Source organism: Coniophora puteana (genome assembly GCF_000271625.1).
Source record: "Coniophora puteana RWD-64-598 SS2 unplaced genomic scaffold CONPUscaffold_26, whole genome shotgun sequence".
Classification (NCBI taxonomy): Eukaryota; Fungi; Basidiomycota; class Agaricomycetes; order Boletales; family Coniophoraceae; genus Coniophora; species Coniophora puteana.
This window is the reverse complement of record NW_006913078.1, coordinates 1,107-13,408: the sequence shown is the minus strand read 5'-3', so window position 1 is coordinate 13,408 and position 12,302 is coordinate 1,107. Positions and strand designations below refer to the sequence as shown.

The 12,302-nt window shown below is 48.4% G+C and overlaps 1 protein-coding gene across 1 annotated transcript; it reads right to left on the bottom strand.

The window, feature by feature from the left end:
• Positions 1–6,907: 6,907 nt before the first annotated feature.
• Positions 6,908–11,732, bottom strand: CONPUDRAFT_78406 (uncharacterized protein; the record flags this gene model as incomplete). The annotated part of the gene is made up of 12 exons (XM_007777682.1): positions 6,908–7,068; positions 7,118–7,279; positions 7,333–7,473; positions 7,531–7,578; positions 7,691–7,747; positions 7,829–8,618; positions 8,672–9,706; positions 9,775–9,924; positions 9,989–10,555; positions 10,607–10,923; positions 10,980–11,571; positions 11,634–11,732. 12 exons carry the CDS (start codon positions 11,730–11,732, stop codon positions 6,908–6,910), a joined length of 4,119 nt encoding a protein of 1,372 aa, XP_007775872.1.
• Between the last annotated feature and the right edge of the window lie 570 nt (positions 11,733–12,302).

Sequence of the window (12,302 nt, the reverse complement as noted above, 5' to 3'; positions counted from 1 at the left end):
TTTGACAGCCCAGTCCGGCTCATGACTCGGCTGCTATGCCAGATTGTATTTTAAATATTTGCTGTCACCCGTCACAGAATCATAAGGATACTTTCACAAACTTTATTTTAAATAAAACTCGGTGCCTGGATCGGATAATTTTCGGACAGGTATGCAAAGATTATTTAAACTATTCGGCCATGGTATTTTAACTAAATTGGCAAATTGTATTGGAATATTTTTCTAGTGATGGTGATGGACGAGCGCTGCCCCAGGGCTCGTTATCTATCCACGCAGTGGCCCAAAAAGGGTTGATATCCGAATCCAGAGCGAATTTAACCTGACAAAGACCCCACTAAAGACAAACAAAAAGCCAAACAAAAGCGGGCCACACCTCTGAAGACACCAGCAATCGTTGCGGAACCCGTTGAACGCGACGTGCGAGGATCGCCGCGTCCTTACGTCACTTTCGCTGAAAACAGGGATACAAGAGGCTGAGTACTTCAAGCACATGATGGACTATATTCTATCCTAACTTTTATATACTAGCCATAGGGATGTTGTGTGGTGGTACTAGGCCTATGCAACGGGACAAGTCCTATGCCTAGTGAATGCACTTGAGTAACAGCTGGGGAGGAAAGGATCTCGTGTGTGAGCAGAGAGCACCGAACATACATACGGGGAAGGTACTGAATTACTCAAGACACCACCCGCTCCATTTGCTGACATTAGGTTCGGGGGCTCCAGTAAGCGCGTCTGGGTCTATCGATATGCAACTAACTGTAAGTGCTGCATTATCGTAATCAGGAGAGCAGGCACGATGAAATTCATACTTCTTTTGGCACCCATCTAACTCTGAGATCAAAAGACATGTGTCTGGATAACCGCTAGCGTTTGGTCATCCAGTTAATTCAGCCGTTTGTCTCAATGCGAGGCTTTGAATGAAGTGGAGAAGGGAGATTAATCTACCCACAAGCAGGTGGCCGGCTTTTGTTCGCGGTTGCTTAGTTGTAAACTCCTGTGCTTTTCACAGCACCTCCGCTTGCTTGCAGGACCGGGGAACGCCCCAAGTCACACTTCCGCACCCGTTTACGAACCGTTGTTGAATGTGGGCTGCACCATCTCATGCCCACAAGGCGACGGGATCGACTAGTTTGCTGAAGCAGAATTGTTCGAGTGCGAATTGCATTGAATAGTAGAATACGTTGACTGACCGGAACGTGCATTGGTGTCCCCTCTGTCCATGCCTTTTCAAGATCCAGAGCCCTACGTCCCCTGACGTCCAAATATGTTCAGACAGTTTCCCAATGCGTAAAGCCCCAGGGCTTTTCATCTACAAGAGTGGGCCAGTCATCGCCCAAGTCTTCCAGTCCCTCAACATCTCCCATCCCCTCCCCTTCCTCTTCCTCGCATCTTATCATCATGCGAGTTGTAGTATCCACACACATGGAGGCATCGTCCGAGTCATTAGCTACAAGAAATATTGCCAGGCTAGGGCGAGCGAATGTCGAGTGAGTCTGCCAAGACGCCCGCAGAGCTCAAGTTATTCCTCCGGCCTGACCCGCGCGTCATCGTCGCGAGTATGCAGCCTGGCATGTTGGACATGTACCCATAATATTCAGTCACGCGATGGTGTTCGCACTTGAGTGCCCCTGCTCAACATCGTCTACTAACAGCGTGTCGGCTCCTGCCCGATATTTATGATCTAGCGGCGTCAGAGTGTGTTCACGGCGCTACTCAGCATAGAACTATCGGATGGGTTCCGATCTTTTCCTTTTCGCGGTTGGCTGACGGTTATGTGGCAAATTTTCTTTTCGAGTCCTGTAGTTAGCTCTATGTTGACAAAGATAGCTATCGACGAGTTAGCGCATCTGGTTGTCAAAGATGCCATCAATGCGGAGGCCGAAAAGAAAGTGGGTTTGAAGGGTAGGAAAACAAGGTCCACATAGTCAAAAGAACGCGACATTACTCGTATATTCAAAATTATGCCCGGCTTGGCATTGTACATGTTTGGCTGTGTGGCTGGGGCATATCTCGCGTTAGTGCTCGGTATTTGTATACGATGTAGGGCTCTGGACTGCATGACAGATGTCCACGGGCACTGTGTCTCCTCGTGTTCGAGTTTTCCTTTCCAGTGCAATGGGATGGCGACTCTCAACGAGCAGCATCGTAGGACAAGATCCTTAAGTGCCGTAGCGCAGCGAGGCTGCCTTGTACCCGTTACCGTCTATGGTAGCTGGGTTAGAGGGTTTCGCTAACGTCCCAGTTCTTCGCGGTGCGATTGAAAAATCGGCTCTAGTCATGTGACTGCAGCGCTGCCATTTTCTGCATTGAGACAAATTGTTGTCAGACGAGCGCTTTTGTCCCCTTCCTTTGTCCCCTTGATAGCAATGTACGACCTTATTTAGCAAATTACCAATCATGCTTCTCGTTTACCATGAAGCCTTTGTCAGCAGCATAGAAGCTCCTGATGTCCTGCATTGCAGTGGAGGATCTCCTCCACGCATTGTGTTATAGGCGAGTTTGCAATCGTGAATGGTTTCAAGTTTGGTAACAGCCAGCTCAGCTGTGTGGTGACGTACGCTAATTCCACTATTAACCTTATACTCAGGCTGCTAGACGTCGTTGACAATGTTATTGCCGACGTCGTCTTAGGAAGAAATTGAAGCATTAGGTATGCTATTCATCTTTCGTGGATCATGGCATGTCGTGTCCGTCCCCAGCATCTATTTCGTTCCATCCTCCAGTATTGCTGGATGGGTATCTATCCCCATGGTAATTGCTCAGTTAAAACCATAAGCTATGTGATAAAGAATCCGGAATATCCACGATGGATATTTTCAAGTCCGCATTGTCTGGACACAATCATATCACCACGTGATGTTTGTAGGATATGAATGAAGACTTAAGCTACTTAAGTCCGGAAGACATCCTTTCCTTGAAGGTCCGGTCGCTTCCCATGATAATGGTTGTAAACGAGCTGGCATACCTGCGCGTCAGGGACTCAAAGAAAAAGTACATCGGCGCGTCAGACGCTTTCTCAAAACATTTACTACTCTAAAGGTAAACGGTAACGGGCTTTGCCGTGCTCCAGTGCACGGCGCTATCAACTTTATTTCTGAGTCGACTTGAGAGGAATCACCTACCGCCAATGTTGTGGGTAACGACGCTAACATGGTTGTTGAATGACATACCTGTAGCGCGAAAACGTGAGTATCTGATCTTTACTGACGAGAGGCATTAATACATTACATTGCATTACACGTATCTTCAAAATTATGACCCGCTTTTGTTTGGTTTTTGTTTGTGTCTTTGATGAGATCTTTTCAAATCAGATTCACCCTTGATTCGGACATCAATCCTTCAATCCTTTTGGGCCAGGCCATCGATAAGATAACAAACCCTTGCATAGCGCCCGTCCTTCACCGTCCTTTCCTCCCTTCCCTCCTTCTACTCATCCCTGATTTTCCGCCGTGGCCACTCGCTGAATTCGTGTGTCGCTCAAATTTTCTAACGCCTGCACTCACCTCAATCGCAGTCTCGAGCTCCACCAAGCAGCCTCGGCCACCATCGTTCTCTATTCCTCCACCGATGTCCATCCCTGGTGTTGTATGAGATGCCAAATGCTCAGGTACGCTCTGTCACTCAAGTACCAACCCCCGCTGTACCAAACGTCGATCACAGCACCGAGTTCGCCACAGTTCGGGCTCTCGGCACCTGCAGCGACCTCTTTCCCCATTGATGTATGGGCTTCGATAGAGCCCTCTCTCTCCTTTCTCCCGTCTGAACGTGCAAATTGGCGTGTGAAGGTGCCGCGCGCTCGGGTATACAAGCTCGTCACAGTGTGCTGGCCCTGTTCGTCCGCACACTGCCGTGAGACTTAGTGCGACTCCCGCTGGCGAGGCGCTGTTTTCATCGCTCATGCCCGCGTCTCATCAGAGTTTCCCCCGCTTCGAGCCTCACGTCTCTATAGCTACGTTTTTGATTATTTCTGTTACACCATGGTTTATCTGCTGTTTTATTTGCCACACCAACATGTAATGATACAAACCGCTGCATACTCGCGTTGTCCGGGCTTCCGGCCTAGCCGGTAGCTGTGGCATGGGCCACCTCAAACCACAGGCCTTCAGGCCTCAGGCACCTGGATGTACTCTGTCATATCAATGAGTCTAACCCCGTACTTCGGTTGGTGGTACTTTTTCCTGACTCTCATCAATATCCCAATGAAAGATCGTCATGCCATCAGAGGCTGATAGATCTGAAGGTTTAGGAGATCTAACATAGGTTTTTGTTAGTTCGAGACATCACGGTTGCAAGGTGCAAGCCCCCATGATAGGCCTGACTCGCCAAGACAGGGGAGGACAACTGTCATTGGGAAACCTCATGGAGCAAATGAGATTCGATTGCATAGCGCCATGACATGGTAGGCCGTGGTTGGTCTAGAACCTGTCTGATTCTGCCATGTAACAGACGACAGTACGCACGTGCTCTGAATTTCCACGTCTTTTCCCATCAATTGTGACGTAGCGGAGCAAGGCATGTCTTGTGGAACTAACAAAATGTCATTCAGATTCATGTGTTATTTGAGAGATAAATGGTCAGCAGTTCGAATGAATATTTTGTAGGTGAGATGAAACTAAAACGCCGCAAGACATTGACACAGAGGATATTGGCAACACGGGGTTTCTCTGTGAACATACACGGATTGTGAGTAACGGAGTCTATGTGTTATTGATGATAACCACAAGACACGCCGAGCTACGCTCCGGCTCATAATTTGGAGGATGGTTGACAATGCGACCCACTGACCCTAACCCTCATGTTGTTACCACGCGTAACCAAGCAAAAGTAAGAATACAGTACAATCAATCACAAAATACAACAGCAGGATTCCAGATCCTGCCACGAAACGCACCCGCTCACTATCACCCTTTACTAAGGAAGACAAAATATGAGCACGGAAGCAGTGATATCAGTATGACATAGATCAGGAACTGATTGTCACGAAAAAACCTTGTATGCCCCACATCCCATCAGATTGTTCAAGGCGATCACCATCAGCCTGAGTGCCAGTGCAACGAAGCGATCACCAAAATGAAGGCACTCATTTATCGATATCATTGATGCAGACACCGACTCCTGAATCATTCTAGCTCATTGTTTGTAACATTTGCGGAGGGAAAAGGACAATGCACGGAATTGAGCAAGTTTAATTGTGTTACATTGAAATCGAGACATATTGAACATTTAACAGAACTAATCTACCATAAGAAGTTGTAGCTGAAAGATACTTACGTACCTGCCTGTAAACATAATATCACGCTCAATAAAAGATAATCAGTGATATCAAAAATGAAGACGAGGAACAAAACCTACCACGGCTGCATACGGAAACGGGATGAGAGTGATAGTGATATGCATCCGCATATTAACTATGAGGGAGTGAAACGGCAGCGACCCGCGGTCAAGCGGTCAAAGAAACGCCGTGAGTAAAAGATTAACCTGCATCATAGTACCGCTTGCGAAACACTTACCTAGACCAGTGCCGGGAATCCCAGATACGCGGCAGAGCACACTAACACAAACAGGACACCCAAGCGTGTAGGAGGCTTTGGGCATGGGTGTGAGCTCGCCGAACGCGGGTTGCCGGTTTACCCTTGCGGAAGGATAGCGTAAGAGCAAGGACTTGGCCATGGACGGGCCGGCCAAGGCGCAGGGACAATATAGGGCGCGCCGGACGGCGGGGCACAAATTGACCGTGGTAGAGCATGAGCTCATGGGTAGCGAGCTCAGGTCTGGTATGGACATTTTCATCAGTGGGGAATGATGTTCAAGCGAGAGGGCGTACCTGCGAATTCTGCATTGGATGCCACGAGGAGGGAGAATCATGAGCAAACTGGGAGTCGAATCGGACGGAGGCAAGGTGTGATTTGCGAACATCAAGCGGAGTCGGGAAGAGGGTTATCGTCATCTGGGAGCAGGTTTTCGTGAGTTCATAGCCCAAAAGCGATAGATATGGCACGCACTGAAAACATGCTCCGTAGTCCTGGCAGGGCTGAAATAAGCATGTGTAAACGTTAGAGAACTTGAGCGACATACCAATCCTGCGACCGTGAGGATCCACAACGCGAAAATAGGGAGGGGAAGAAGGTGGGGAGGAAAGGATGGCGACGAACGAAGCGCCAGCTCAGGGACCGTTATCTTATCAACGGGAGTATGGCCCAAAATTACTCGTATATTCAAAATTATGCCCGGCTTGGCATTGTACATGTTTGGCATTGTGGCTGTGGCATATCTCGTGTTGGTGCTCGGGATTCGTATACGATGTAGGGTTCTGGACTGCACGACAGATATCCACGGGCACTGTGTCTACTCGTGTTCGAGTTTTCGTTTCCAGTACAATGGGATGGCGATTCCCATAGAGCAACATAGTAGGGCAAGATCCCCAAGTGCCGTAGCGCAGCGAGGCTGCCTTGTGATTGATGATGTCCAGATCGAGAGCGCATCTGATCTCAAGGGGATCTGATCAAGAGCACAAACAAAAACCAAACAAAAGCGGGCAGAAATATTGAAGATACGAGTAATTTCGCATGGTGAACCTGAATCCCATACGTCCCTCTGTTGGTCTAGCATGCCTCGCCCTCGTTTCAAAGGAAGTGGGGTATTGAATTAATTGACACTTCTTTCCTCAGTTAGTATCGTCAACATGGGGCTTCCCCTATTGTTCCTCCATTGCTATCGTCCTGTCAATGCATTATGGTATAAAAATGATATTGTATTGTTTTCTATTGCTGTCTAAATGCCAAAGGGTAACGGAGGCATGTCTGTACTATATAACGTGGATTTGGTTGATGCATCCGTCGAGATGTCTGCTACATTGATGATTGCGGATGAACGCGTGAACACCATCGATGTCAGGAACATGTACTCAAGTAAAAGAACGCCCCTCCATGGCTGATGCGCCTGATTTTCCGCCCTTTGCAGGAAAATCCAACATTTGTGCCCGTTTAGATGTTGTTTGTTTAACTTTAGGCTCTGTAAACTCCTTGGGAATGATTAGCGCATCAGTGCGCTGGGTCGTCATGATTACTGGCCATGCGTTAGTCAAAAACGTGCAGTCTACATGCTAATTACGCACCTGGGCTAGTGCTATCTTGTCGAGGCGAGGCCGGGAGAGTGGATGCGACACGAACAGATGCCTTGCCTTGCTTCTCGATCTCTGATTGGCTATGTTTACGCTTTATTCCCTTCGGAGTGATTGGTTCGTCATCGTCGCCGTCACGGCACATGGCTTGGTATCCTGAAAAGTGGTCACTGATGCCATTTCATTAAGTCTGGCAAAAGGCAGCTTACCAGATGGTCTGGCAGGACTTATAAAGTTAAAACAAGGCGAACTTTCGACCTGCTGAACCCTCGCTTGGGTGCGTTTCTGCCTCTTTGCCTTGGGGGAGGCGTACTGGCCAGCATCCTTATAAGCGGATGCTGCCTGAGAAGCTGAAAATCACCGATGGAAGAAATACACCACATAGATGAAAGAAGGAGCTGACTAACAAGGCGGTATGTGGTCAGACCATTTGGCAGATTTATCCCGCTCCTCATCTGCAGTGTTCCATAAGTACGTAATCATATTGATACAACCATCAGTATTCACCTGAAAATGCTGTCAAACACGTCAACAGTTTGAAAATAATCCAAAGATGAAGATGCCTACAATGTGCCTCATAGTGTGTCACACCCGTACTCGGCGAAGGAGGGAAATATAATGGGCCTAAGAAATAACAAGGCAAGTTAATGTTCCTGACAAGGATAAATTCCGACAAGAAGATCGGAAGCACAGAGCGGCACTAACTGTCATTATTGCGCAGCTCCTCTCTGGAAGCATTGTTTGAACTGATGTAACGTGAGGATACATTCACCCCTCTGTCATTAGACTCTATGGAGAAATACCTGGAAATGGGCGTCGTCATTGTTGATGCCTTTGAATATGCCAAGACGCGGTCAGGGAGCGTTAATTGGCTGCTATCTGATTCAAAATCTGAGCTGTAGTCACTATGTGCGTAGGTCGGCTCCACGGGAGTGTCTTTGGTAGCATCTTGGTGCTCTGCTCGAGACTTGCCGGTAGTGGTAGTGCCAGGAACATGGATGAAGTACGGATCTGCAAGCGCTGTGGAGCTGCTTTCTTGAAGGGGACCGGGATGGTACTCATGGCTACAGTGTGGTTGAACGTGAGTCCGGGGCCAGGTATCCAGTGCATTCATTTGTTCGTTCTCATTCGGAGGGTATGAGTTAGGCGGTGGAGAAGACGAGAGCCTGAGTGAACTGGAACGTGAATCCATCCCAGACGGTGGTGTATCTCCTTTAGCATTGCTGGTATCGGGGATATTACTGAAAACGCTATCCTCCGACAACGTGTTCTCGAGATTAGCATTATCCACACGCCAGAGCTTCATTAAGGACTCTTCCTTGTCGCGGCTCATGAATATGAACTCAGCATGGTGATCTTGGCTAGCAGGTACTCGCTTAGGTGCTCTCTGTTGGGTGTAATAAAGATGCTGTTCCAAGGGTATATCAGATGCTTCTGCGTAGATGTTGTCGACCTGTATGCCTTGACGATGACACCATGCGCTGAGCGAGAGAGTCTGTGGGAGTGATAGTGAGCAACACATGATAAATGGGTAAAAATGGAAATCACATCTGCCAGTTCATCTACACGTGCAAGTATTTGTGTTTGGAGGACAGGCTGAGAGCTACAGTGACTGTCATTGGCGGGCGCGCCCATAGGATAGGCGAAAGGACATTTTTGAATCGCATCCATTATTGTGGAAAGGTACGCATTTTGTTCCTTGATTAACGTGTGCTCTTGGAGAATGTCCATCTCTTCGGAGACAGTGGCCTGGAATTGGCGTGCAAATGTGGCGCTGTAGCCAAAGTCGTCCGGCCAATCAAGCTCGTCTGTGGTGAGCCTATCTTGTTCTTGCAGCTGTGCACCCATGTGTTCTTGCTTAACGACAGAGGACTCGATGATGTACGGGGCGGCGGTGGTAGAGATGACTGAGCGAAGATATGAGGCTGCACTGTCAGCGGTGTATAGAAGGTCGTAGCGGTAGAAATTGGCAACTCCTTGGCTGAGAAGAGCAAGAGCAGCAAGAACCTTCAAGGTACGTGAAGAAACGTGTGGTGACGGGAGCGTCCATTCGTAATTATGGGTACCGAGTGCTTTCTGTCCACGGAACGAGTTCTGTAATAAGCTGGCTGGCAGGGCCTGCTTGCGGTCCCAGGGAGTAAGCCAGCCGGGCTGTGACAACTCGTGATTGTAGGTTGTCTTTGGCGATTTCCTGAGTGCATCATGGGCGACTTTGTACTCCTCGTATATGGCTTTGCGGTCATCCATTTCAGGACTCGTGTTTTTGATCGATGGCTTCGAGCCAGAAGCTGTCGAAGTCCAGGGCCCTGGCGTATTTGATGCAGCTTTCCCTGCCAGTGATCTAGTGAGGCTGTGGTTGTTGAGGTCATTGTTGGATTGTCGATGCTCAGCGCGCCGCCGGTCCTTTCTATTGAATATTGCGACTAGTTCCTCATTTGTTGCAGGCCTCTTGCCGTCGGCGCTAAGCCCAATAGCTGGCAGAACCTGATCTATGGTATTAGGAAGACATGGGAGATTTATGGACTTGAGCTGCCGGTCAAGTCTCAAGAATGCAGCAAAATTTCCAACGAGGACCCACATGACCTGTAAACATATGATATGTTGATGAGTGCGAGTTTCAGGATATTGTAGGAATTCAGTGATCGACTCACCTCGTCCACAAAACTTGCACGTAGCTCCTTATTGATGTTTGGCAAAGCAAAGAACGAATAGATCATATCGGCGGTAACCGAGCCAACGAGAGACTCGTTGTCCGGGTGAACGCCTACCAAGGAAAATAATGGGCTGTGCCACTGGCCAACCTACGCGTACATTCATGGTCAATCTTCAGCATAAAAACAGACTGTGCTGCAGGAAACTATTTACCTCCAACCAAGCTCTCTCTACTTGCCTGCAATTGCGTGCGAGAGTAAGAACCAAGGAAACAGTGACAAAAGGCATGTATGGACAAGACTGCAGATTGTCGCTGATATCTTGATGCTTCAATACGATGTATGCCTTCATCCAGCAACACTTGACGGCCGTTTGTACTTTGGATGGATGCATACCAACTTCACCAGAACGATCATATCTTTTGCTGTAGTCGAAAAGTGCAGAAACAACACCATCGACGTAGGCATCGTATGCATTTGTATAACCTTGGTCTGCTTTGTTTCCTAGGCCCCGTGATGCTAGTGTCTCTGTTCCCAGGTGAAAGGTAAACTCCTTGTCAATGAATTCCATGATATCATCCGAGAGGGAACCAGGAACAACATCGGAAACGCAGATGGAGTGATATGCCTGGCGCATCCATTCGCGAGCCGTGCCATGCATTACAGAGTCGGGAGAGCTGAAAGCAGATTTGTATTGCGAAAATTCATTGACGTCAATGTTGAAATCACTGAAGCACCACTCAAGGCGCTTTCCCATTGAGCAGGTTAACCAAGCAATGACCTACGTAACGTTGTGGGATCAAACACATGAAAAGTAAATAATACGGCTCACCCCTCCATAACTCGATGTCATCAGATCGTAAAATTTGTGGACAGTAAAATGGGAACCGCGGGTGAAGTGATTTCCGTGTTTGAGCATAGCTGCCAGAGTGTTGAACATGTGTGGTTGGTGAAGCACCTCTGCGTGTCGCCGGTCAGCGCCGCGTGCCTTCGAGGGTGCCGCAGTGCCCCTCCAGTCTTGTCCTTTTGATAACCGTTTACGCACAGTGCTAATCAGACGCTCTTCTGGACCCTCTTTATACTCGTATAGGCTGTTGTTGCGTGACAGGTGGTGACCGAGCTCGTTAACCAGCTCATCAGACATACCCTCTATAAAGAACATAAGTATCTCTTCAGGACATAAAGAATATAACCGATTTTCTTACCGCAATCGTAAAATGCAAAAATCCACTGCTGCTCAAGCTTGAGCGTCCGCTTGAGCTGCTTGCGGAGTGCTTCATCCGTCTCGCCCCAGTGTTTCTGTTCCTCTTGCGAAAGCTGAAAATTTTCCTTTTTTTGGTTTTCAAGGAGTTTGTACTGCGACTTGATGCGGTTGTAGTGAAGCCCAAGTGCGCTCCGACGGTGTTGGCCACCGCAACCCTGCAAATCATTCTTCTTCAATTCACGTGTAAACTGGGTCACCGGGAGGTCCAACCCAAGCATGGGGTTGCTGGAAAAGGTGTTCTCGACGAGCAGGGAGCGTTCGAGGAGCACAGGGATTGCATTTTCAGCTCGAAATCGGTAGAGCCCACGCTTGAATGACTCAGCTAGACGAGATGATTCCTTCTGGTCAAGGTCCCGTTTGTTCCATTCACCAAAATTTAGGGCATCATCGAGTTTCCCTATGTCACATCTTCCAAATCCAATGAAAGCACCGCAGCACTTCGCATGTGTTATGTCGTCCTCAATAACGACGTCATCAAGCGCTTCCTTGTCTTCCGGAGATGATCCGCGTATATTTTTGGCTGCGCGCTTCTGCTGGAGGACATCGGCAGTACCTCAGATATGCTGGCACCGTTGACGCGATCAAATACACACACCTCTCCCCGAGCTGGTGATTCATCCACCTGTTCTTGTTTATGTGTTTTTCTGATATGTGACTTGGCAGTGTCTACCTGCGAACGATCGTCGGGCTTCATCTGCAAACATGTGGGTTAGCATGGCTGCAGCAGATGGACGGGAATAGGTACTAGCAATGCTTATTTTGGTCTCAAAATGCTTCGTGCTGACGATACACAGCGTGAATGATTCGGCGTTTTGCTAGGCTATCCCACTTGAAAGATTTAGTGTGAACTACCGGCAACAGAACTATATGGCCTCTTGCGGCGAACAAAGGCTCCGGTGCAAACACGAAGAATAGTTACGCAAGCGAGGGAGGTCCTCCGGGGGAACACTATATGCCCGTTTGGGAAGCGTGAGTGGAAATATGGGCAAACTGCTAGTCTCTCGCAAAGGAGAGGGAATAAACAAGGGAGTGAGCTGAAAGCCCGTTCGATGCTGACAAGCTTTCTTCCCACGGATAAACTCCGAACCAACTCGTTCCGACGGCGCCGGAGTTGACCGTGTTAGAGCATGTTGTTTTGTATTAGCCGTACCATGCCTGTGCCCTCGATGAAACAACGCGCCCGTCGTGAAACATGCATGTACATCGAGTATCTTGAACGCGTCTCTCATCTATTACCCCCCAAAATTCGTTTGTGGGCTGTGCT